Source organism: Eucyclogobius newberryi, unplaced genomic scaffold (assembly GCF_026437365.1).
Source record: "Eucyclogobius newberryi isolate DKJ021-1_F unplaced genomic scaffold, fEucNew1.0.hap1 SCAF_21, whole genome shotgun sequence".
NCBI lineage: Eukaryota > Metazoa > Chordata > Actinopteri > Gobiiformes > Gobiidae > Eucyclogobius > Eucyclogobius newberryi.
In genome coordinates this window covers 4,580,720-4,606,173 of record NW_027315846.1, presented here as the reverse complement: position 1 = coordinate 4,606,173, position 25,454 = coordinate 4,580,720, and the positions used below count along the sequence as shown (strand labels likewise).

The following is a 25,454-nucleotide window of genomic DNA, read 5'->3' as shown; positions in this document are numbered from 1 at the left end:
GATATATTATACATATTTTATTTTACCTGTACATATACTAATCTGTATATTTGTACACACACCTTTAGCCATTTTTCCCACTTCATGACAGAATTGTATTTACATTTAGGCAATTTATTATTATTACATTGTGATTAGTGAGCAACTGTGTTCAAAGCTGTAATTTCTCTGTTTGTTTTAGTGTAATTTACGTTGCTATAGGAGACTTGTTGGCTACTGCAATTTACAAATATTTTTTCAGTATTTTGAATAGATGCATCCTCTCTTTTTAAGGGGCTCTTTAGATTTAATAGTAATTGCAGTGAAAATAGTTGCAGATAAACTGGACAAACAGCCCATCGATGCACAGAAATCAGAAGGATGAAAAATGACCACCCACACCATCGCAATTAACAATTTAAAACAAACTACTCAACCTCTCGATCAGTGGAGAGTCCTAAAAACGATACCAACAAGAAGAAACTGAAAATATTCTGACTTTCGAGTTTAAAACTGATCGATAAATGCTTTTTTGTTGAAGAGCTTTGAGACTAATTATGCAAGTTAATTTAGTTCATTTTCCCTTGCAGTAAATAGTCGATTGTACGCGTGAATCACAGAATACATGATCAGTCTTATTACGAACAACACTGTCTTTTATTTGGACAACAGGGACAAGAGACACGTCAACGTTTCTGGAAAGTGCAAATAGTTCCCGCCGATGCCAAACGACAGCAGTTATTTTACACAATTCAACATGTTTTCGTATTAAAAGGAGTGAAAACGACTACATTTTTACTAAACAGGAGCAGAGCAAAGGTCACAGTCGATTTGTAAGTGGAAAAAACATCCCACAATCGCTGTAAAACTCTCAAAAAATACGGCTCTCGCGTGAATACGACACCACACCGTTTTACAGTAGATTGCAACTTTCAAGGATTTATTTAAGACTTCTATCCCCCACTAATTACCCATAATGCATGTCCAAAACGCATAGGGTTTACTCGTGGCGTCTTCCATTCCAGCTTTAGTTAAACTGACAAGCCACGACTGACGGAGCAGAAGGAGCAAACGTTTATTGAAGTTATTTTAATTGGACGAGAAATCAAATGTGTCGAGAAATTTCATTGATTTTCAGCGGTAGAAGTTAGAACTACGTTTTATTTCAGTCTTTCATCATAAAAAAACATTTATTTTCAAACACTCAAGGGCGCTATTTTGTTGAGAATACAATTATTAAGACTTATTACATTTATTCTTTTCGTTTGAGTCAACAGAATGTCATGCAAATTGAATAAATCTACAACTTGGTCAACGTTCTGTTATTGTTATTGGTCGGCAGTCGTGGTTTTAGTCCGTAACTTATTATTATTCATACTATTTAAACCTTTTTATTGAGCCGTCGTCTGGGAAAACCTCACGTTGTTGGAAGAAAGCAGTCGACAAAAGGAGCACTGTGAAAATGAGCTTTTATAAACATTCATAACAAACACTAATAACGTTAAAAAGCTGTTTCATCTCCCACGTGTGCAGACACAGATGAAGATCCCTGTTTGAGAAATGACTGAGGATTTATCGGAATGTTTGACTTTCTGAGGAGGAATTTGACTTTAAAACAAACAACAACAACAAAAGAAAAGGGAAAAAACAATGCTAATCTGATGTTTGTGTTTTAAGCGTCAAGTAAAGAATGTGAGATGTGAGAATCTAGGGCAGTTTCAGCGCCTGGAGGTTAAAAAAGGATCAAATTTAACTACAAAAACTGTCACCGTTTTGTCCTGGTTTAGTCCTGCATTAGTCCTGGTTTAGACCCGCATTAGTCCTGGTTTAGTCCCACATTCGTCCTGGTTTAGACCCGCATTAGTCCTGGTTTAGTCCCACATTCGTCCTGGTTTAGACCCAGATTAGTCCCAGTTTAGACCCACATTAGTCCTGGTTTAGTCCCACATTCATCCTGGTTTAGACCCAGATTAGTCCCGGTTTAGACCCACATTAGTCCTGGTTCGGTCCCACATTAGTCCTGGTTTAGTCTTGCATTAGTCCTGGTTTAGTCTTGCATTAGTCCTGGTTTAGTCTTGCATTAGTCCTGTGTTGGTCCTGGTTTAGACACGCAGTAGTCCTGGTTTAGTCCCACATTCGTCCCGGTTTAGACCCAGATTAGTCCCGGTTTAGACCCACATTAGTCCTGGTTTGGTCCCACATTAGTCCTGGTTTAGTCTTGCATTAGTCCTGGTTTAGTCTTGCATTAGTCCTGTATTGGTCCTGGTTTAGACCCACATTCGTCCCGGTTTAGACCCAGATTAGTCCCGGTTTAGACCCACATTAGTCCCGGTTTAGACCCACATTGTCCTGGTTTGGTCCCACATTAGTCCTGGTTTAGTCTTGCATTGGTCCTGGTTTAGTCCTGCATTAGTTCTGGTTTAGACCCTTCATAAGACTTGTTTGGTTCTGATTTAGTCCGTAGTTCATTAATGGTTGAATCATTATCTTTGTCCATGATTTTTGTACGGTTTTAGATCAGTTTTAGACATACATTATGTCATTAAACTCTCATTTGTTCATGGTTTAGTCTCTCTTATTAAACAGACTTTAAACTTCCTCATGCTGGTCGTTCAAGTGCAAGAATACGAGTGCAATGTAATGTTTCTACAGTATATTTTGTATTAGAAGTGGTCATTATACATCATTATACACGCGGCTGATGTGATTCTCTGAAAAACACGTACAATATTACGTGCTTAAACGGAATGGTAATTTGAGCGGGATTCCAGCACGAGCTCTTCAGGTAAAAAAAGAAAACTAGACGAGAGTTGAGTCAAAACGTTAAGAAACGTTCTCCTCTTTTCAGTAAAAATGTCCTTATTTTTCATCTTAAAAGGAGGTAGATTAAAGCTAAACATTGTCACAGCTAATTGTCCTCAAATTGAATCTACGTCTCGTTGTTTGGACCGTAAACGCCGCACAGCACAACAGAACGAGTTAATATTCTAATAAAAATGCATTTTACCAAAAAAAAAAATCTAACTAGGATTCTTTGAAAAATTCAGTTTTGAAAAATGTGCCCAAATGTACAAATATTAAGTGAACAAAACTAATATAAATGGTCTCAAATGGTGTAAACTATGTGATAATCATAAACACGTTGAGGAAAAGTGAGTGTGGTCCTCGAGGAGCGTTACTGGCACATGGAAAGATCGCAGCACAAAAACAAACCTTCTCCCAACAGTGTTTTCAGTTTTAGGCCCGGAAATGGTGAATATTCAAACAGTAATTTCAGTTTAATTGTTCGCAAATCCATCAAAATAGTTGCTTTGGCTCCGAGGACACACATTATGCATTATTTTGAATCGTTTTTGGAATCAAGAATTGAGTTAGCGCTCCGTCTACTGGCGACGGAGGGAATTACCGCGGCGAGATAAACCAAGCTAGTCCGCAGCGACATGCTAACGTAAGCACACAGTTGTGATGAACGCAATTTGAGGCACAGAGCGAGTCCGGCGACGATTTACCGACTTTAAAAACAGCGCCGAAGATCTCGACCGTCGGGAAATTTGAAACTGAGCGCTTTCTGAGGCTCAGAGCGGGGACTTACTAAAGAGGATTCATCAAACGAGCGCGAACGAAGCGAAATACAACTCCAGGTGTGTTTTTGACATGGTTAAACGCTCAAAAAAGCACAATTACGTACATTTTCTGTGCATAATATGTGTCCTTTAAGTCTCTGGGCAACAGGAGTGGTACTGTGGGTTAGGTTAGTATGTAAAAGAACTAGAAGTAGTGAAATATTCATCATCAAAGGCTGCAATTATTTATGTTGGACTGTAAAATGTATCTGGATCTTATTCTGTACAAAACATGCTAACCCTGTAGCTTAGCAACCATAACATGTCCTGAAAAACATGTGATTTGATAGTTTTGGTCGACTTCCTGGTTTAGTCCTTTGTTTAATGTGGCGTTTGTGTTCCCTAAAAAACAGAACTAAACCAGGTCTAAACTAGGAATAAACCAGGTCTAAACCAGGTCTAAACCAGGTCTAAACCAAGTCTAAACCAAGTCTAAACCAGGTCTAAACCAGGGCTAAACCAGGGCTAAACCAGGACTAAACCAGGGCTAAACCAGGGCTAAACCAGGACTAAACTAGGGCTAAACCAGGGCTAAACCAGGACTAAACTAGGGCTAAACCAGGGCTAAACCAGGGCTAAACCAGGGCTAAACTAGGGCTAAACCAGGGCTAAACCAGGGCTAAACCAGGGCTAAACCGGGACCAAACAAGTACAAGTATTCTCTGGTTTAAACTCGGCTTAGACCGAGTTTGGGCCTAGTTTTGTCCCTGGTTTAGTCAAGTCCAAGTTTAATTGATTTAGTTCTTGTTTTGTACTAAACTAAAACAGCTTTTAGCAGCATAAATGTATTTTTAAACGTTTGTATATTCTTTGTTTCGATACACAATAACCTAACCCATTCCTCTCCATGGAAACGTGGTTCAAACGTGACCAAAGAGACCCAGAACGGAGCAGTAATGGACTGTAACACTATTGAGAGAAGGTCCGGTGGAGAGAGAAGTGGAAACTTGTTCACTCCGCGTTTCCGTCGACGGAGGATTCAAAACTTCCAAAAACAAAGAAAATTAGCGGAAAAATCCGAGTTTACTCCGAAGCCACTCTTCAGTCAGATCCTCCGTGTTTCTGATCTCGAACACCTGAAAGAGCCAGAAGAGCCAGTTACAGTCAGACCACGTCCAAGACCATGAAAACAGTATGTAAGCATTCAAACACCGTATTAAAGGGGCATTGTGTCACTTTTTTTGGAGGAGAATTTCCAAATTTGCTTTTTTAGAGAGGATTTATTTGTTCACGCTCAAGAAAAGCATAAAAAAGTGGATTTTTCACAGTAATGACCGAAATACAACTTTTTTCCAATTTTGAATGTGTTAATTCAGTTAAATGTGTGATTACCGTATTTTCCAAACTATAAATCGCACCTTTTTTCATAGTTTTGGCCGGGGTGCGACTTATACTTATATTTATACTTATATACTTATACTCCGGAGCGACTTATGTGATATTATTTGTTATTTTCACACTTGCAACTGCATTTCATACTCCAGTACGACTTATATATGTTTTTTTCTTCTCTATTATGCATTTTTTGGCTGGTGCGACTTATACTCCGGAAAATACGGTAATAACATGCGCATCTCATTAGCGCACGTTCAAGCTGCGACGCACAATGTTTTTATGTTCCGTTTTCCCAAACAGCTTGCTTGTTGCTCTGAGAAAATGAATAATATCGCAGTCATTGTCGGGTACATATGCAAAATCAGAATATTGAGTATTTGACTATTTAGTAAATAATCGTAAAAGTATAATAAATGCTGCAAAAAGAAGAAACTTGCGGTGCAAACCTCCAAACAAACGGTATATACAGTAAAGTTTCTGCACTATTTATGTTGCTAATTTGCACGATATTCAACATTTACGAGCGCGTTTTTATACATTTTGATGAACGACAAAAAGTATAAATCAGATTAATTTAACAGGGAGAAATACAACAACAACAACGACAACAAACTAACACACTTTGAGCTTAAAATCCACTTGCCTTGGTCAGTTTCCCAGCTCGCACCAGCTCGTTTTTGCTTCCGGCGTACATCATCTGCTGCTCGGGTTTGCATCCTGCGGCGCAAAGGAAACGCGTTTAAACTCACGATATCGGCCGAGGATAAAACGCACTTTTCTTTACTGACCGACTGGACTGGAGAAGATGAAACACAGAGGGTAGGACACGCGCTTGTCCTCGTGCTCGTACTTGTAACTGTAGACGATGAACGTGCGGCGGGCTAAGGAAAAGCCGCAGTGGTGGAAGGAGGAGGAGCTTCTCAACTGTTAACTGTTCCGATGTTTAAGCCGGTTTCATGGTCGATATCTTTGTCATTTTGTTCTTGAACTTGGTCGTTGCAGGAAAGAGAGGGTTTTTCCTAAGCTGCTCCTTCAAGTGGATTTGAGGTTTGGAGAATTGGTCTCACATTTGGAGTTTTGAGTGAGTTTAAAGCAACCAAAAAAGAATCCTTTAAAACAGGGGTGGGCAATTATTTTCCTCCGAGGGCCATATTCGAATATATATATATATATATATATATATATATATATATATATATATATATATATATATATATATATTTTTTTTTTTTTTATATTACTTGGACAAGCTTGGTGGGCCGGATTGAAAGGCCGTAGTTTGCCCACCCCTGCTTTAAAATGTGTCCATGCTTTTAAATGTAAACTCTCTTTAAATGTCTCTTCTTTGTGTAAATGTGTTTATAGCTTGTGTGTTGTCGTGCCCTTTGACCCAGGCCACACCCTTAAAAAGAGGACTGCATCTCATTGGTTCTGACCCGTTTAACTGTAGTTAATGTGAAATGTCTGTTCTTGTTCTTATAAACTTCTTGTTCTTTTGAAGTATGAATTGGCCTTTAGACTTTCTTTTTGGAGAGGAACCACAAATATGTCACATTAAACTTATTATTTAAAGTGTCTAATATCTTGACTGTGTGTTGAATACAAAAAAACCTCACCTCAATTAATTTGCAGTGACAAAGAACATACGATAAGATAATAATATAATAACAATAAAAGAGATAATACCTCTAGAGTTCCTACTACACAAGTGAATCATAGTTTCTGTGCGAGTAGTTAAATACACTAAACATTAAAGGATATCTGGGCTGTCTCTCAGGAAGCTCGTCCTTCAGATCTTCTGGAGTAATATCCTTTAAAAAGAGAGACTTTTAAAACAAAACACAGACAAAAAAACACTTCTATGTGCAAAGAGTCTAGGGAAATCCATCACTTGCCTCGTATTCCTCCTCGAGAACCACCTGCTGCTTTTCTTTGTCAATTTTCACTGAAATAAAGACAAAAGGACTTTAGATTTACAGCCAATTTTGATAGAATCTAGCGAACCGAACTTTAAATCTAAATCTGAACTCAAAGAAACCAGTGACATAAATATTTTACCACATCAGACTCTTTCATGTGAATATGATGAAGTCGAGTGTCATGAGATTCACACTAAAAACACACATTTTTATTACATTTTAGACAAACTTTACGGATCCAAAAGTGAAATTACGCAGTAGCTTGTGCAATATCATAACAAAATACACATTACAATGTCATTTTCAAGACCAAATAATAGTAGTCATTTTAATATTATGAGTGGTCTTATACTAGAGCTGCAACTAATGACTTTTTTTATTTTTTGTCTAGATTTACAATTTTTTTTTTTTTAAATTCATGTCTAGTTTTAGTTGATGAAAATGTCACATTCATTTAGTCGACTGTGTCCATTATAGAAAATATATATGTCTTTTTTAACATCTAAAACTGATGAAAACTTTTATTAATTTATTTGTAGTTTTAGTGGAAGAAAAGATCTACTTTTAGACATAGTTTTGGTCGCCGAAAATGCATTAAATTGGAACCATAGTTTTAGTCGTTAAGAGTACTTTTATTTAGTTTTAGTCAGCAAAAATATGACATCGACACAAACGACGACGGCAAATAACAGAGATTTATTCAGTTTGACCCGGATGAAACTAAAGTGATGTCGCTTGAAGTCGATGGGAGTATTTTTTACAGATAAAATCAGGGTTTTTTCAACAAAAACAGTAAATTTACATATTTCTTGTGTTATTTTGGTGTAATTCTTGCTTTGTCTGATCCATAAACCTTCTTCTTTCAGCTCAGTCCAGAAAAAGATCATTAAATTACAATATTACTTTACGGTCCTTTCAATATGATCAATATGAAGCCCTGTATTAAACCAATGTATGCTCTTAATTATTCAGGAAAGGTCCAACTTTGTCTAATAAATGTATTTTTTTCAGGATCAACACTAGTTTATTGATTCTTTTGGACAATATTTGATAGTAAAAAGGCTGCGATCCTCTGCTCGAGCTTAAACGTTCAAACGAAGCGCGTGGCCGGACTTTTCTCGTTACTCACTGATGATGGCGGCGTTTGTGGTTTCTTTCCGGAAACGAAACGCATCGAGCTTTTTCACCAAGTCCTCGTCCACCTGACACACGACCAGTGACTCGCTCTGAGGAAACAGAAGAACGTGAGGAAGCCATGACCATGACGAGGGTGAAAAACCTGCGTCGTCATACGAAAGAGCCATATGTGTGATTACGTTTGACAAAAAAGGAGAAGGCAAGTTTATTTGTAGATTTGTATTCAAAGTGCTTTACATAACTGGAAAAGATGCATTCATATCACAAAACAGATAAATATAAATAAATTAATGTATTTTTTCCACATCAAATAAATATAAATCAATATATTTCCCCCACATTTTATTATGTTACAGGCCTTATTCCAAAAATAACTCATAAATAAATAAAATAAATAATAACTTATTATTTGCCTCAAACTTTTACAAATATCCCATCATGATAACTTGAAAAAAGGTTGTTAGGATTCTTCGCAAATGTATGTAAAAATTTTTTTTTTTTTTTTAAAAACTCAACAACAGACAGTCAAATGGGATTTAATTGGCTCGAGCCATGGAATGGAATGGAATTTGACGAGTCTTTGTTCTTGCCAGGTTTTTTATTGGTTCGAGCCTTCTATGGAACATGGAATGCGACGAGACATTGTTCTTTCCATGGTTTCTTATTATAGTTTTTCTACCCTCTAGTTTTTTTTGACCCTCTAACATTGATGAATGTCACACATGGGGTCATAGGTCACACATGGGGTCATAGGTCCCACATGGGGTCATAGGTCCCACATGGGGACATAGACGCGATCGGCTCGGCCCGAATTCCAATAAAATGGAGGTTGTGAGAACGCCCGTCGCAACAGTGCAACTAGTTCAGAAAAGAAAAAACATGAAACTCTTAATCTTTGGCCTAGGCACATGAGACTTGGGACAGTGATAGAGCTACCTTTGACCTTTGACGAGTGAAACACACCTGGCAGCATCGCTCTATGATAAACAGGAAGTCAGCCATGTTGAATCAAAGTGGCACCGCCACGTTTGACTTTTTTTTTTCTAAATCGTACTAGTAGTACGATTTTCGTACTACTTTCAAAATCATACTCAAAACAACACCTTTTCCATCTAAAGACATTGAAATTGAATAAATATCCAAAAGAATGTTGATATTCTTTACAGTCTTAGCGTAACACGCCCTCAAAAAAGGCTTAATTTTCAGTGTTTTCAAGGACAAGTCACGCCTATTGGAAATGATCTACGGAGCTCATATTTCACTCACTAATGTGTTTTTATGTCTGATTGGAAATAAATACCCATGTAACAAATTTACTCTATAGCGCCCCCTACCCATTGTGTGAAAAACTCAACATTGTCTGATTTGTTTGAAACTCATGGTTTATATTCTCCTCGAGACGCCATGAAAAAAGTGCATTGCAGATATTGTGTATTTTCACAATTGGCCAGCAGGGGCGCAATGAATGCCTTCACTTCCTCTTCCTCTTTTATTTTCTTCCTCTCATGCCGTGGTCTTAGCATTAGTGGTGGGTCTCTGTTGCTAGGTGACGGGGGTACAGGGAGGAGGAAGTTTAAAGAATAAAGTCTAAACGAATAAAGTCTAAAGAATAAAGTCTAAGAAAATGCAGTTTCGGGGCAATCGCGATCAAAACACTGGCGGTAATGCAACACTTGGATGCCAACCGCCATAAAACAACAACAACAACAACAACAAAACGCGGTCGGCACTACGACAAAGTCTGAGGGGAAGAAGAACTTCTAAAGGATACAACAACAAAGACATCCCATGACCTCATGGGCTTTGTAACACCAAAGCAATGGACAAAGTACTTTTAAGGACTACGACAAAGTCTGAGGAATAAAGTCTGGGGGTAATGCAACCCCCGCCATACTATTCTAGTCACAAAAACACATCATGATAAAGTCTGGCGGTAATGCAACACTCGGATGCCAACAACAACAACAACAAAACAACAACAACAAAACACGGTCGGCGGGAAGGCGGTCGCGCGGGTGGCGAGAGCCATCATCGCCGCTTCTGCGGCTTTAATTTTGTTTTAAATCTGCCGTGATTTTGTGCCTATTAATTTTTGGTTGATGTTTACCTGTAGTTTTTTTTGTTTTTCCACTCGCTGGTCGATTACATATTGCGTTATAGTATATCTTTATAAAAAAAGTCACCTATAATAGTTGTACTCATTTGCTTAAGAATATTGAAATTAGGTTCAGCTTCTACGTATTACATTTTCCGTTTAATATTATCAGTTTTTTTGCGTGTTCTATTATGTTTATTTGTTTATAAAAAATAAATAAAAGTCTAATCTACTGGAGACAAACGCATGGTCTCTCATAGTCTGGTTTAGACACTATACTTTTGATTTTGGCGATGTTTTTTAGATGGTAAAAAGCTGGTGTTGTTATAGAGTTATTATTGAGTTGACGTGAATGTTAAAATCTCCGTCCGAGTCCATTATTATCCCCCAGTTTTAGAGCGAGAGACTGGAGTTGACTGCAAACACTTTCTCTTTGTTTCTGTGGCTGGAGAAAGTTGTTTTTCATCCACGCTCTGATCTGTTGAACGCAGCGGGACACGTTACAGCGAAAATATGAAATAAAATCAATAAAAAACAAAGACCCAACCTCTCACCGCTTTGTGAGGGAAATGTTTCTCATCAACAAAATGCTCAACAGTGACACCTATAACAGTCGTACTCACTTGTTTAAGGATATTTAAATTAAGTTCTGCCTCTACACATTACAACATTTTCAATTTAATGATGTTTTAGCCTCTTATTGCCAGAAAACAGATGACGATAATATGAACGATCGAAAAACAAATGCAATTTACCGGTTATTCTGTTCTGAATGACATGTGCCATCGTTTAATCCATCAAAACCTTGAGCAATGATAAGTAATAAGTTTAAAATTAATTCTTCCTCTTTTTTTAACAATACGTAAATAATAGATATAAATAATGATGTTTCAGATTGTCCTGTACTATGGCCACTAGGACGTTGTACAAACAAGTTCACATAATTTATTATTAACGAGCCGTTTTATTCAGCCGGACACGCTTAAGGTTTTAGAACAACTGAATCAGCAAGTGCACTTTATCCATTAACTCCATTATTAACATGTGATGATGGAAACAACATCGTCCGGACGCATTCACTATTGAACGCCTCTGCTGCGCCGTTAGATTTAATACGATACATTAAAAAACACATCGATGAAACATTTACACACAGAAAAATACAACAAAATAGACCAGGATTGCATATTTTTAATAGGAAATAATGTATGAATTAATTCACTTAGGCCTTATCTTATCTTATCAAAACATTGTGCACGTGTTTGCTTTAGCGCCAAAAAACGAATAATAATTGTAAATATTTGTGTAATATTTTAGCTGTGAAAGGACCGAAATTTAAGATTTTTTTTGCATCCTATCTTAAATTTATAATAATAATAATAATAATAATTTGAAACCTTCTAGGATTCTCAAATTTTGTTGGAATGTTGTTTTTGTTTTTTTGGTTGTTTGTTAGTTTTGTTTTTTCTTCAGATTATTGTGTGGAGGAAAATATTTTATGGTAAATGGCCATCACTGGGCCTTAGAAATTATGAAAAATCATGTTTCAATTGTTGCCATAACAATTGACACTTTAAAACAAACTATCATATCTTTAGAATGGGCAAAAGGCCTCAAAATGTTGCATAAAACAGGACATTTTGACCAATAAACTAACACAATGTGAAATGAGGTTCAATGTTAACCTTTATATGAACTATAAACATTCACCACATGAACATTTGAACTAAACCTGGACTAGATCAGGACTAAACAAGGACTAAGTACAAATCAGGTCTAAAATGGACTGGTAAGATTATATAGTGGCAGTATAAAGTATAAATCTACAGTATAGTCAAACTACACTATGGATTATCACCAGATTAGCCACATTACAGATCCCTAATACGGTCGCCATTCATTATTTCAAACTCGGTTTCGATGCTAAGGAACAGACTCAATATTTGAAACAGATTTTGCACATTTTTTTTATTTTCAACACAATTTTTTTCCACGTGGTCTCCAATACTTCGGATAAAACAAACACTCATTTTAAAACGGAAAAGGTCAAATCTCAATCCTGTTTGAGTTCATTTTAAGTGAGCAAGTACCGTATTTTCCGGACTATAAGTGGCACCGGAATTTAAGTCGCACCAACCAAAAAATGCATAATAGAGAATTTTTAAAAACATATACAAGTCGCACTGGAGTATGAAATGCGCTTACAAGTGTGAAAATAACAAATAATATCACATAAGTCGCTCCGGACTATAAGTATATAAGTATAAATCGCAACCCGGGCAAAACTATGAAAAAATGTGTGATTTATAGTCTGGACAATACTGTATCTAGTTTTGACTCTAATTTAAAGGCGGTATGGATGATTTTTCGGTAATTTGAGAACGCAGGTGGAAGTGCGCATGCGCACTCCCCCGTGCGGACTGATACAACACACACGTGCGTTTGTTTATTAGCGCAACTGAGCGCATCGCATCTCTCGTCTCCCGTAGATTTCCGTCCACTTCTGCGTCAGCTCGAACTGTCTTTCTCCGTCTTCATTTTGCCCCGTACACTGAGGGAACTATATTATGATAGATCCATGCGCTTAGGCACGCGGAAACGTGGGGACGAGCCTGACGCGGCTGCAGGTGAGCGGTAGGTGCGTTTTATGATTGATACGTGGCAGGACAAATGATTTATCCACGCCACGAGGAAATATGATACAAAATTTGCTAAAAAAAATCGTCAATACCTCCTTTAAGTATAGATTAGTATCTGATTTCAACATTTTTCAAAGCCCTAGTGGTGATAAATAATAATAGTCTAGAAATAAAACTAGAATATCGATAACCAGATTAGTCAGATTATAACCCTGCATAATTTATTAACTATATACAAATAAAAGCATTGTAGATAAATCGAGTTTCCCTTTGCGTCACGGGTTAAGCACATTTCTATGGGCACAAAATGCGACCTTCAGTGGGATTTTATTGTCCTGATCCGTTCGTGCAAAGGCGTAATTTGGAGAGCACCAAAAAAAAAAAAAGAATCTCTGTTATTCGTGGCCAGAGCAGATGGCCGGAGGGAGGTTTTTGTGCAATGCGCTCAGAGCGATCGAGATTACGACGTGCCAAGCAAAAAAAAAAACAGGAAGTACGGGTAAATAAAGAGCAAAGACGCTGCAAGTTTGCTTCTTGCACCAGTGCACAAGGCGTCTAAGCGGAAGGACGCGACGCGGGCGACGCAGAACGTGTCCAGAAATGTCACAAAAAAGTGCGTAACAATAAAGTGCACAGCGCGAACTATGCGCGAGAAGCTGTCAAGACACGCAGCCGAATACCAGAGACAGGAAGAAGACGCGACGTTCATTGTGAAACAGAGCGACAGGGCAGCGTCAAGCTCACGTGAAAGCGCGGAGGCGAGACAGGAAGTGAAGCGGAGTGCTGTGAAAATAAAAGTTTTTTTTGTTTTGTTTGGCTGGGGTTTTGTAAATCAGTGCAGCTTCAGTCATGATATTATTATTATATATTCTAGAATGACCCAGGCCATCTGTTTTTGTAATGTTAGTAAATGTTACGGATGGCTCAGGATTGTGATGTCACTTGGAATTCAGCAGTTTATCAGGTTGTTCCATGGCTATTTAATTTACTTATTTACGTTGTTTATGGCTTATGTATCTATACAAACGTGGTGGATTTCCATGGTAACGTATTTGACCCATCTATTGCCTTTTTATGCTACTTTAAGTATTTAAAACGTGGTTTGTTTGATTTTGATCATTGTAATCAGTCTCTGGATATACTGGATTTGTACTTTAAAATGTGTCAAAAGACAGTGGCATTTTTGAAACAAAATGTTAAAAGAAAAGAAACAATTTCTGATTTATTTCCAGCTTTCAGTCAGCATATTTCAAACTTTATTTAAAATAAAAAAAATGTATATATACAGTCTTGTATAAAAAAATACTACTTTGTAGCCTAATTTTTAATAATAGAATAATCATAAACTTAATAACGACAATGAAGTTCACATACTGCACCATTTCCCCACTATTCCCTGACAAAAATGCGTATTATTACTTTAATCATTCACTTTAATCATTAATCATCTTTTATTCTGAAGCCCAAACCGGACGTTGTGACTTGCCAGTGCCGTGAGCGTCACACATCAGGCAGAGGGAGGCTAAGCTAACGAGCTAACAACAGACAATTTCACACTTTACTTTTCCGCGATTGCGCCTCAAACTTTCACGAATAACCTCGCCCTTCCGGACACTAAACACTACGTCCTCCAGCCCGCGTCAGAGCCGTAGATCTTTGCGCAAACTCACCATTTCTGCGGAGTGCGGTGAGTTCGTGAAGCTGCGGCTGCTCGGATGCGGACGCCTCTGTGTTGATTCTTTTTTTCAAACTTATGATCATCTTGTGACTGCGTTTGGCCAATCCCACTGTGCAAAGCTCCCTCTGCACCTCACTGTGTTCACATGCACACATAAAACCGTTAAAACCATGTAAAAACAGTCAGTGAAAAAGAATATATTGTGATTTCAATGGAAAACTTGGATTAATGTCAAAATATCACAAAAAAATGAATGACGTGGGAGATATCAGAGCCTGTGTTAAAGATGTTTGCGGTCTTATTTTACATGAAGTCTTTATTGAATAAAATAAAATAACCTCGATTAGTCCCACAGTGGGGAAATTACAGATTATTTTTTTAATCTTTATTTTTTATTAAAAATCCTGTTTTTTAGGTTTTGCTGGACAAATATTTGCATAAATGTTGACCCCCACAATAGTTTTTTCTTATTTTATCTACAGATATACTAAACATTTTGTCTGAAGCTCAACTACAAATATGAGGATTGGAAATAGTTGGGTTTTAAAGGGCCAATTATAAACACTTAAGAATGTTATCTGAAACTTCTGAATTTAAGTACATGTATTGATTTGTTAACCTTTAACATTTATGTTAACCAGGTAAGAAACCCATTGAGATAGAAACCTTTTTTTTTTTTTTTTTTACAAAGGTGACCTGGGAAGTAATTACATTTCTAATTTGAAATTAAAATGACTAAAATAAGGTGTTAAAACATTTCATTCAATCATTTTACTTCTACATGAATAATTAATGTGTGTTGTGTAATGTCAGTACTCTCTAAAGTATTTGTTACTCTTTCCACTGTTACGTCTACAACGTTAACCTTGACTTTATTTGAACTTTTTTGAAATATTTACTTTTTCTCATGTTTGTAGTCTTTGAAAACCCCAAATCACAATTTATGCAATACTGTTTACTTTTACTCACTACCTTGTACTTCTACTTGACTAATATAGGAGCATATGTAATTTCCTGCTTATTTTATACATATAATATTCTATTCCATTTGGACAATTATTTCTCCGAACGCGTCCAAACCCCGCCCCCCTTGAACTACGTCACACTTCCGCGCTGTCAGTTGTAGTTTTGAAAACACCAGATTACAATTTATACAATACTGTTTACTTTTACTCAATGTCTTGTACGTATACTTGACTAATATACGAGCACATGCTTACTTTATGCATATATTATTCTATTCTATTTTGACAATTTCTCCGAACGCGTCCAAACCCCGCCCCGCTTAAGTCACGTCACACTTCCGCGTTGTCAGTTGTAGTTTTTGAAAACACCTGATTACAATTTATACAATACTGTTTACTTTTACTCACATACTTGTACTTTGACTCATATGTAATTTTCTGCTTATTTTATACATATATTATTCTATTCCATTTTGACAATTTCTCGGAACGCGTCTAAACCCCGCCCCGCTTTAAGCACGTCACACTTCCGCGCTGGTCAGTTGTAGTTTTTCGTGCGCGCCGCAGCCTCGGAGCTAGCGTCTGTAGTCCTATGCGCCTCGGTAGATGAAATTGGCAGCGGACAGACTTCCTTTTGGATAAACCACATCAGCGGCGCGTTCTCAAGCCTCACGACCCGCGCCAGGTGAGACCAAACCGCGTCGCGTTTCCCAATTTTACAGCTCGCGATGCTAAAACATGCTAGCAGCTATCTGTCACAGCTAGCCGCTACTGTTAGCCGCGGCTCGTGGTATGCGGCCAAGTGTTTACACTACGATATTTGAATAAGCAAAGCGTTATCTACGAACCGTGGCCTTTTTTGTATATTTGTCACGTATTATCGCCGTGAACACGTGACGATTGGAGTTTTTTTTTTCTTGAACATTGGCCGAGAATGGAAAGAATTACTACTCCCATTTCTTCTTACTCACAGTTCCCAGTAGCGTGTGTGTTATGACAACCTAATAATACTTTGCTTATTTTCTCTTTCGTCTTTGTTGCAGATCATGTCAGACTTTTCGGTAAGGATTTGTTTATTGTCTTTTAAGTAATACTCTAAATGTTGGAGAAATAGGTAAACTTTGAATAATGAGTGTATCGTTCATTGTAAAAAAGAAAAAAAAGCTACAAATAAAGTTATGTTTTGACTTTACATAACATGATGTTTCTGCACTGCATGTTTTAAGACATTTTGGCCGGCTATTGTTAACGAGATACTTAAAATATATTAACTCATGTCAATATCGTCCTGTCCTACCCTCGGGGGATAAAGGTTTGATTGGTTAATGTCTCTCTTTCTCTCTGTAGTTGTTAGACGCTCTGGGAGAGGACTCTCCGAAAGACGCCAAAAAGATCGGGAACACAAACCCGTCGGCTCCCTCTGCGCCCGCCAACCCCGGCTGGCCTGGCTCTGCCCCCGGCGCTCCCTCACAGCCCTCGGGCCCTGGGCAGTTCCCTTCCGGCTCTCCGTACGCCGGCTCTCCATACGCCGGTTCCCCTTACTCCGGTTCTCCCTACTCCGGACCGGGAGCTCCGTCGGGTCCCTCCCCCGGCCAGCCCCCCGCTGCCCCCGGGGGATTCCCTCCGCCCGGGCCTGGCGCGCCCGGGCAGTACCCTCCCGGAGCTCCAGGGGCGCCAGGGCAGTTCCCTCCGCACTACCCGCCCGAGGGAGTACCGGGACAGCTGCCCGGAGGCCCCATGCCGTACCCGTCCGGACCCTTCGCCTCGGGGCCCGGGGCGCCCGCAGGACCTTACCCCAATGTGCCTTTCCCTGGAGCTCAGCCCGGAGGTAACGGACAGAAGCTCATATTCAGTATTCAAGTGTGTCAGTTAAACTTCATTGGCAAAGGCGAGCGAAGTGTATTTGTAGAGCACAAGTCGTACAAACAAATGCATTAAAATCACACAGACATGACAGAAATCACAACAGATTATTCATTCAAACCTCAATTAAAATTTCCAACATTTTACCAAGTTTTATTAATGTATTAAGTTATTTATATATTTGAGCACATTATGAATAAAAACATGTTTACAGATACTTAACGTTAGTAAGTGGAACTCCTATTCGTGGTCAAGTTCAGGTAGGCTTGAATTTAGTATTTAAGTGTGATTTACTGTAATATCATCTGTATAGTTTGTGTTAATACTTTTAATTGTTTATTTAAGTGTTAAAATTGTATCTAAAAAGTACTTTAAACTCAATGTTGAATACCCTCTGCCAAAGTGAACCATGTATAAGTGAAGTGGCCGTTCCAATTGTATTCAGTGAAATAAAGTCATACCAGGCAACACTATTTATCAGTAAATAAGTATTAGTACATTCATTACTGTTCAGAATATCACTGATCTGAACGTGACTTTTCCCAGTGCTTTGAACATATTTTTTAAATGTAGGAGTAACGGTGTCATTGCTGTTGTTGTGCGTGCACTTTGTTTTTTATGAATAACCTGTGCATGTGATATTTGGCTGCTGCTGTTCCCCACAGACATTTGATATCATTAACTTGACTATATTCTGCTAAATTGACTTTCTCTCTCTTTTTAAATGACGTTATAACACCAGCCCCGCATCAAAAACATACTTGAAGTTGTATTTAGCTTCATTTAAACTAGTTTCATTGATCCTGTTCAGTAAGTCCTCCACCTCCTAAGCCTCACAAAAACACACGGTACAAATTTACCCGCTTTGTGATGTCGTTCATTTGTAAAACTCGGAGATCGGTGCATTTTTTAAGTCCATGAATTGCCATTTTTGGATTTGTTCTGAGCATTTCTGCCATTAAATCGTGTTCGTCATAACTGTTTCTGTTCATCTCCCTTTTGTAATTCCCTCTGCTGCCAGTAGATGGAGCGCTAACACCAATCCTGATTCAGTAGATGCATTATTTTAGGTTCTGAAACGTGAAAAGTCAAAGTAAAGTTACTCAAAACCCAATAACACTACAAACGATGCATAAAAAGTATTTTAAACACGTTCTCTTGTGTGTGTATGTTCAGTCCCAGGAGCGTTCCCCCCCGGCCCCGGAGCCTTCCCTCCGTTCGCGTCCGGAGGCTTCCCCCCGATCCCCCCCGGCTCGTGGGGGGCCCCTGCCGGCGGGGGCTTCCCTCCGGCCCCTGCGCCGTTCGGCCCCGGTCCCGTCGGTCCGTACGGGGGTCCGATGGTGAGTCTTGACGCTGTTTTCTAACACACGGGGCTTCGCTTGCTGCTGCGTGTGACGCTGCGGACGGCCTGCTTTTTCTGAGGGAAACGTCTTCAGAGGATTACCGTATTTTCCGGACTATAAGTCGCACCTTTTCATAGTTTTTGCCGGGGTGCAATTTATACTTTTACTTATACTCTGGAGCGACTTATATGCGACATTATTTGTTATTTTCACACATTTCCACATTTCATACTCCAGTGTGACTTATATATGTTTTTTCTTCTCTATTATGCATTTTTTGGCTGTTGCGACTTATACTCTGGTGCGATTTATAGTCCGGAAATTACGATAATCCTCACAGTTGTGGTCAGAATAATCGTGACTAGTCGACTTATAATAATCCTAATAGTGCTTTTTCCACAGACACATGTTAGCACTTTGGAATACTCACTTAAAATATAAAAAACAACAACATTTTAGTCATATTTTAAGTGCAATTTAACAATAATTTCACACAAAACGTAATGCTTTCAGTAAATTGCCTTCCTCTTAATGTTGCACTGCTTTGAATATTAAGTTAGGGTAGAATTTTGACACAAACGTAATAAAAAAAATGTCAAAAAAGAGGAAATAATTTTGGATTTACTCATTTGAACACGTTATTCGTAAATGTTCTCTATCTAGACTACTTCAGTCAGCATATTTCAACCTTTTATTTGATTTAAAAATGTACTTAAACACATCAAAGTACAATGGAAATGATCGTTTGACACGTTGACGACTAAAATAATCATTAGTTTCAGACCTGCTCTTTATATTTGGTCGTTTTGGTTTTGTTTTCTTGGCTTTCTGAGCTCTGTGACTCTGGTGTTTGTGGAAAGAAGTTGGTGTGTTCTCTTTTAAGAGGTTTTACGGTTCTATTCTTTATCACGGTTTGTTTCGAATAGAATTCAATGGGTCTAAACAAGTTCTTTCCTTAGCCTTTCCCGCTGCATGGCTCAAACTGGAGCAGGTGGACTATAATACTTTCTGTTTGCGACTCGTGAACTCGGGAATCTCGCATTGAGGCGACCGGTCTGGGGGGGATACTGCAACGATAATTGTACAATATCGCAGCTGTCGTTTTGGAGATTTGCACAATTATGATAGCAAATTTGTCATCTGGAATTAAAAACTACTCAAAATGACCTCGAAAAGGGACAGAAACACAAGTGTCAAGTCCCAAATGTCATGATTAAGTGATATTTCTGCACTTTTGTGGTTAATTTTATGGTCCAAACACAAGTACTGACAACATAAACATTAGCTACTATTTTATAAAATGTACTTTTAAAGTGGTTCATTTTATGGTCCAATCATGTTTTTGTGGCATAGTTAAACCTCGAGACATGGCAAGCTTAACTGCAGAGCACACTTTGTACAAAAACAGATTCAAAACGCTTTCCAAAACATTAAAAACAATGACTAAATATGACAAAGTACCGACAACATAGACATTAGTTACTGTTTTATAAAATGTACTTTTTTGTACCGTTTTGAGCCTATATTTAAACCTAAAACGAAAGTCTCAGTGCGATTCCCGAGTTCAAACTTAACCCGACTCTCACTTCTTCTCAGCTTCTCTGCGGACTCTGCTGGCGCCGGGATTACGATCTTAAATGAAACACTTTTTTACCGGCAGCGTTCCACATTAACTCCTTTGTTTGTCTTGCAGCCCGGATGTTATCCTCCTCGTTACTGAACGATCGACTGCTTTCGCACGCGGACGACAGCGGCGATTCACACACGTGCCTTTAACAAATACAGTTTACTCAGTGTCTTGTAATTTAAGTGCAATAGAATTATACTAATCTCACACGGAATATGTTTGTGTCTGCTTGACTGTTTGATACTGTTTACTAATCAATATTTTTGCCATATTATGAGGTATTCCAAGAGTGTGCACTGCTTTTGAATTTTGGCGTAGATTTTTTTGTGTTGAATTATTGACGCAAACTGCACTTAAATGTCCGACTTCATTTAGTCTCGTCTTTCAGTTTTAATTGTTTCGCGTTGATCCATTTTAAACCTCGTTATAGTCTGGTTGAGACCTGGTTTAGGCCTCGTTTGACCCGGTTTAGTCGTCTAAAATAAACCTTTGCCATGGCTTCTTGGCTTTAAACTGGTTCACGCATGTCCTGGTTTATTTTAACCCAGTTTACGTCCTAGTGTAGATTTGATTTGGTCTGGTTCTAGTCCTAGTTTAGTCCCGGTCTTGTCCAAGTTTAGTCTCGGTTTAGTCCCAATTTAGTCTCATGATTCTGGTTCTATCTTTGTTCAGTCATTAGTTCATGGTCCCGGGGTCTCATTTACAAAGCGCGCACACATTTATGAGTTATAGAAAGACACATTTATGATTTTATAAAAAGACACTGTGACGTGGAATCAAGGCGGTCCGGTCCAAACACTGGAGAGACCAAAAGTGAGGAGGTTTGAGGAGGTTTGCGTGTCGTCTGCGCGTACACGTTTGGCCAGAATTCCTCATACAACTTTATAAATGAGGCCCTTGGTTTAGTTCCAGCTCGGACCTTGATTTGTCATCACTTTGCGCCAGTGTTTGTGACGCAAACGCTCAGAGAACTCTTCCAAAACTGTCTAAATATTGTGTTTTATTTTACTCGTAGCCAAGATCGCCTCAGACTTAAAGTAGTTTATAAAAGTAGTTTCTTAAAATCTTCAACTCTCCTAATTAATATTTTTAGTCCGACTATGATTATCCTGCTTTATTAAACTAAAATTGGATAAGCCATACCTGCGTAATAAGTATTATAGTATTTTTTTGTATTATGATTTTGCTTCATTGGAATACTTCTCTTATATTTATATTTAATCATCACGTGTGTTCTGTTTTTCTGTTTAAATGCATATCTTTCTGGACTTTGGATCATTATTACACTGACTTGGATAAGAGTATTAGTGACTCATTGGGTGTAACCAGGGAAACACCAGGGCGGGGTCAGAAAGCACACTAATGTTTAACTAAAATGTGTCTTTGTGCTTATTTTCTATGTGGCAATAAATTAATTTGAGCCGTGACGTCACCAATCCGCCGTCGTCGTCTCGTTTATTCATGTTTTCCCTCTGGATTTCACTCTGTGGTAGATTATGTCGCGCATAATCACAGACACGTGTCAGATTTAAGTCGTGATAAAATGTGATGTTTGTTTTTCCAGATGGTTCCGTTCGACCTCCCGCTTCACGCCGGGATTTTGCCCCGGCTCGTGATCACGATCGAGGGCGAACCCGTGCCGGGCGCCGAAAGGTCGGTGGGAGTTTGAGTTTGTGGTGTAAAAATGTGTTAAAAAGAAGTATATATTTTATTCAAAATTACCGTATTTTCCAAGTCGCACATTTTTTCATATTTTTGGCCAGGATGCAACTTATACTTATATTTATACTTCTATACTTATACTCGGGAGCAACTTATATGTGATATTATTTGTTATTTTCACACTTGCAACCGCATTTCATACTCCAGTGCGACTTATATATGTTTTTTTCTTCTCTATTATGCATTTTTTGGCTGGTGCGACTTATAGTCCGGAAAATACGGTAATTCTGAGTAGATGGTTGATGGTTAAATAAAGGTCAATAAATAAAAAATAAAATGGTTGACTTATATTTTAAAAAAATAAATTGTACAAAAAGACCAGATTCAATAATAAACCTAAAAAAAATAAAATAAAGGTAATATTTCACATTTGTTTGATGATTAAACCTCAACTACTTAATTTAAAGACTTGTTTTAACACATTTCTGATGAATTGACTTAATATTGTCAGGTTAATCCTTTTAAAGCTGTAAAAAACAATTATGTCACTCACTACTAGACTTATCTCGTTATCACACGGCATAAGATAAAAACGGTAAAAAATACGGCGCTAAAAGCCTGTAACCAGCGCTAAATCACTAAAACGAGTGTATAATTTGTTCTGGTTTGGCGCAGGTTCCAGGTGGACTTGATGAAGGGCTCAGACGTGGTGTTCCACTTAAACCCGCGCTTCCCCGAAAACACCATCGTCAGAAACTCCAACCTGGGCGGCTTCTGGGGGCCCGAGGAGCGAGAGGGGCCCTTCCCGTTCGTGCCGGGGCAGCGCTTCGAGGTGAGTCGGCCCAAGAATAAAACGGTTTACTTTGTTTTAGTTTTTATATCGCTTTTTTTGTGGGAGTGAGAGAAAGAACTGATAAAATTGCATTTTTTTCCTTTTTTTTTAAAATTAACTACAATAAAATATGACAACAATTAACATGACAATACAATCACAAAACAAATAAAAATATACCATGCGGTCCACCTCACAAAAAATTTATATATATATATATATATATATATATATATATATATATATATATATATATAATTTTTTTTAATTATAAAAAATAAATGACAGAAAAGGTTCTAAAGAAGAGCGACTTACAGACTGATAATCACTGGCAGCACGTTAAGACTTTTACGTACCATCTAAATATGTCACCGGTGTTTATAAAAGTAAGTGCTGTTGTCTCAATGCGAATGGCTAACATACCCTCACTTAAATATAAAACAGACAAATCTGATCAAAGTAAATCTTAAAATGAGGAGTCCAAACTGTCAGAGGCTTTTTTTTTATCAGTTGATGGTGTTTTAGTCGACAATTTAACAGTGTTAAATGTTAGCATTAGCTTACACTGATTGTGTGTTAGCATTAGCATAGCGACAAAGCACTTTTTATAAACACATAGACGTCTCCAGGGGAAGTATTTACATGGTACGTAAAGGTCTGAACATGCTGCCTGTGATTATCCATTTGGAACTCGAGGTTTGATGGCGGTGGGACACCACCGTAGGCGCCAGCAAAAAGTACTTAAAAAATTTGCCCTCGATATGGAAAGCCAATATGATCACACTCCGCCACTTAGGAGCGGCGTATCACGCTCGGTGCCCACTCGCTGCCTGCTCGGTGCCCGCTCGGCGCTCACTCGCCTGCTCGGTGCCTGCTCGGTGCCTGCTCGGTGGCCGCACGGCCGAGCGCAGCAGGTGGGGCGAGCGAACAACACCACGGCGCCCGCAGCGCGCGCACGGTTATCTTAATATCTGCCGGCATCTTTTGGGCATGGCGGGTGCCGGCGGCAGCATGGCGGGTGCCGGCGGCAGCATGGCGGGTGCTCGGTTTTGTGAGAGGGCCTATTGTACCACTGACCACTGTGGATATTGGATGTAAAAAATGAAATATAATTGCATAACCCGGAAATAAAATGATATTTCTGCCTTTTTTATGGTTGATTCTGTGGTTTTGTGCGATAATCACAACCAAGACGTCCCGCACACATTTGAGCAGGTTTTAGTTTAAACTGTGGTCTGACTCTGGTCTCCTGTGGCTCCTCGTCCCGCAGCTGAAGATCCTGGTGGAGGAGGACATGTTCAAAGTGGCGGTGGACGGGACTCACCTGCTGGAGTACGAGCACAGAGTGGGCGGGCTCGAGGAGGTGACGCTGCTGAGGATCATGGGAGACGTGGTCCTGTACAGCGCGTCGCCCAGCATGATCTGATCTGCCACGGTTTGTCCTCACTGCGCTCGGGTTTGAGCTGGCGCCGGGCGACGATTGGGGCGACGAAGGGGGCGCTCCGACTGTGCGGCAGAACGGACGGAATTGTGCGAAGGAACTCGAAATTATATGAAAAATCACACTTCTTTTAGCCATTTTCCCCCTGATACTTTTTCAAAAAGGCCCGCATCCTTGAAGAGTTGTGTTGAAGATGTTTTTTCCCGACTGAATATGGTATGAACATAAACTGCATGTGCATAGAAAATAAACAAATATAATATAAGCTAATTTACTTTGATAGTTTTTGCTTATACCAATAATTACCTGGCAAATATGTGTGATTCTTTTATAAATTAAAAGTTAAATCACCAACCTACACTATTTTCCTGAGAATAATTCATGATAATTATTTAATTTTGACCATAAAGCACATATTTTCATTAATTTAAGCCTAATGAGGAATGTACCTAGTTTGTCTTTTCTAGTTAAGTTATTGCTTTCATGGCTAGTAACTATATCAAGCTAGTAATTAACCTAAACCAAATCTATGTAGGGCTGAAAGGAGTCAATTGTTTAATCCCAACTAATCGATTTATTGAAATAAAGATTGTTTTCTGGACAAATTTTTCAGGAGGAACAATAACGTTAACTTAAAGGACACATATTATGCAAAATTACCTATTTTTTTTAGCTTTTAACCATGATTTAACGCTGTTCCCTCATCAAAAACGCACCTAGAGTTGTATTTTACTTCAGTCGCGCTAGTTTCATTAACCCTGTTCACGAGGTCCGCTTCTCTGCCCCTTCTCCGGGCCTCAGAAAAACCCTGCGTTTCAAATATCCCAGATTTGTGACGTCAAAGGTCGAGCCCCAGTATCTTCTGCGCTTGTTTTTAAGTCCATAAACCATCGACGGGCTCGTTCTGACCAAGTGTGCCGTTAAATTGTGTTCCCTCTGCTGCCACAAGATGGAGTTCCGACGCAAATCCTGACGAGGGAGCGCCTGACTGTTGTAGAATGTCACGTGAGATGCCAAAGCAAAGGCACAAGAGCCAATAACGAGAGAAATAACGCAGAATATGTGTCCTTTAACCAGAGGTGGGTAGTACTTTTTCAAGAAATTGTACTTCCTGGAGTAACTTGCATACTTTTCCTCCTACTTGAGTCATATTTACATTGCAGTATCATTGTCTTACATCCTTTTAAGTTTATTGCACTTGACTGAAATGCTAATATACTGATCGTTGAGCCCATAATCAATGACATATTATAATAACTAATGAGTAATATTTAAATAGCAGTGTCTAATATACAAATGTGGATGCCGAACTTTAC

General features: G+C 38.7%; 2 protein-coding genes across 3 annotated transcripts; one reads left to right on the top strand and one right to left on the bottom strand.

Moving 5' to 3' along the window:
- Positions 1-614: 614 nt before the first annotated feature.
- gmfb (glia maturation factor, beta) lies at positions 615-14,515 on the bottom strand. The gene is made up of 7 exons (XM_072457542.1): positions 14,398-14,515; positions 7,986-8,082; positions 6,833-6,882; positions 6,699-6,748; positions 5,726-5,808; positions 5,581-5,654; positions 615-4,678 (listed from the first exon to the last, which is right to left on the bottom strand). Exons 1-7 carry the CDS (start codon positions 14,398-14,400, stop codon positions 4,607-4,609), a joined length of 429 nt encoding a protein of 142 aa, XP_072313643.1. The 5' UTR covers positions 14,401-14,515; the 3' UTR covers positions 615-4,606.
- A 996-nt stretch (positions 14,516-15,511) lies between these two features.
- lgals3a (lectin, galactoside binding soluble 3a) lies at positions 15,512-24,203 on the top strand. Of its 2 annotated transcripts, none has more exons than XM_072457540.1 (8): positions 15,512-15,530; positions 15,919-16,055; positions 16,414-16,431; positions 16,718-17,198; positions 18,410-18,573; positions 21,768-21,856; positions 22,541-22,697; positions 23,968-24,203. In XM_072457540.1, the coding sequence occupies exons 3-8, from the start codon at positions 16,417-16,419 to the stop codon at positions 24,121-24,123; spliced, it is 1,062 nt and encodes a 353-aa protein (XP_072313641.1). In that variant the 5' UTR covers positions 15,512-15,530; positions 15,919-16,055; positions 16,414-16,416; the 3' UTR covers positions 24,124-24,203. The 2 variants fall into 2 exon arrangements, with proteins under 2 accessions (XP_072313641.1, XP_072313642.1); XM_072457541.1 differs by lacking the exon at positions 15,512-15,530 and adding an exon at positions 15,702-15,725.
- Positions 24,204-25,454: the final 1,251 nt, after the last annotated feature.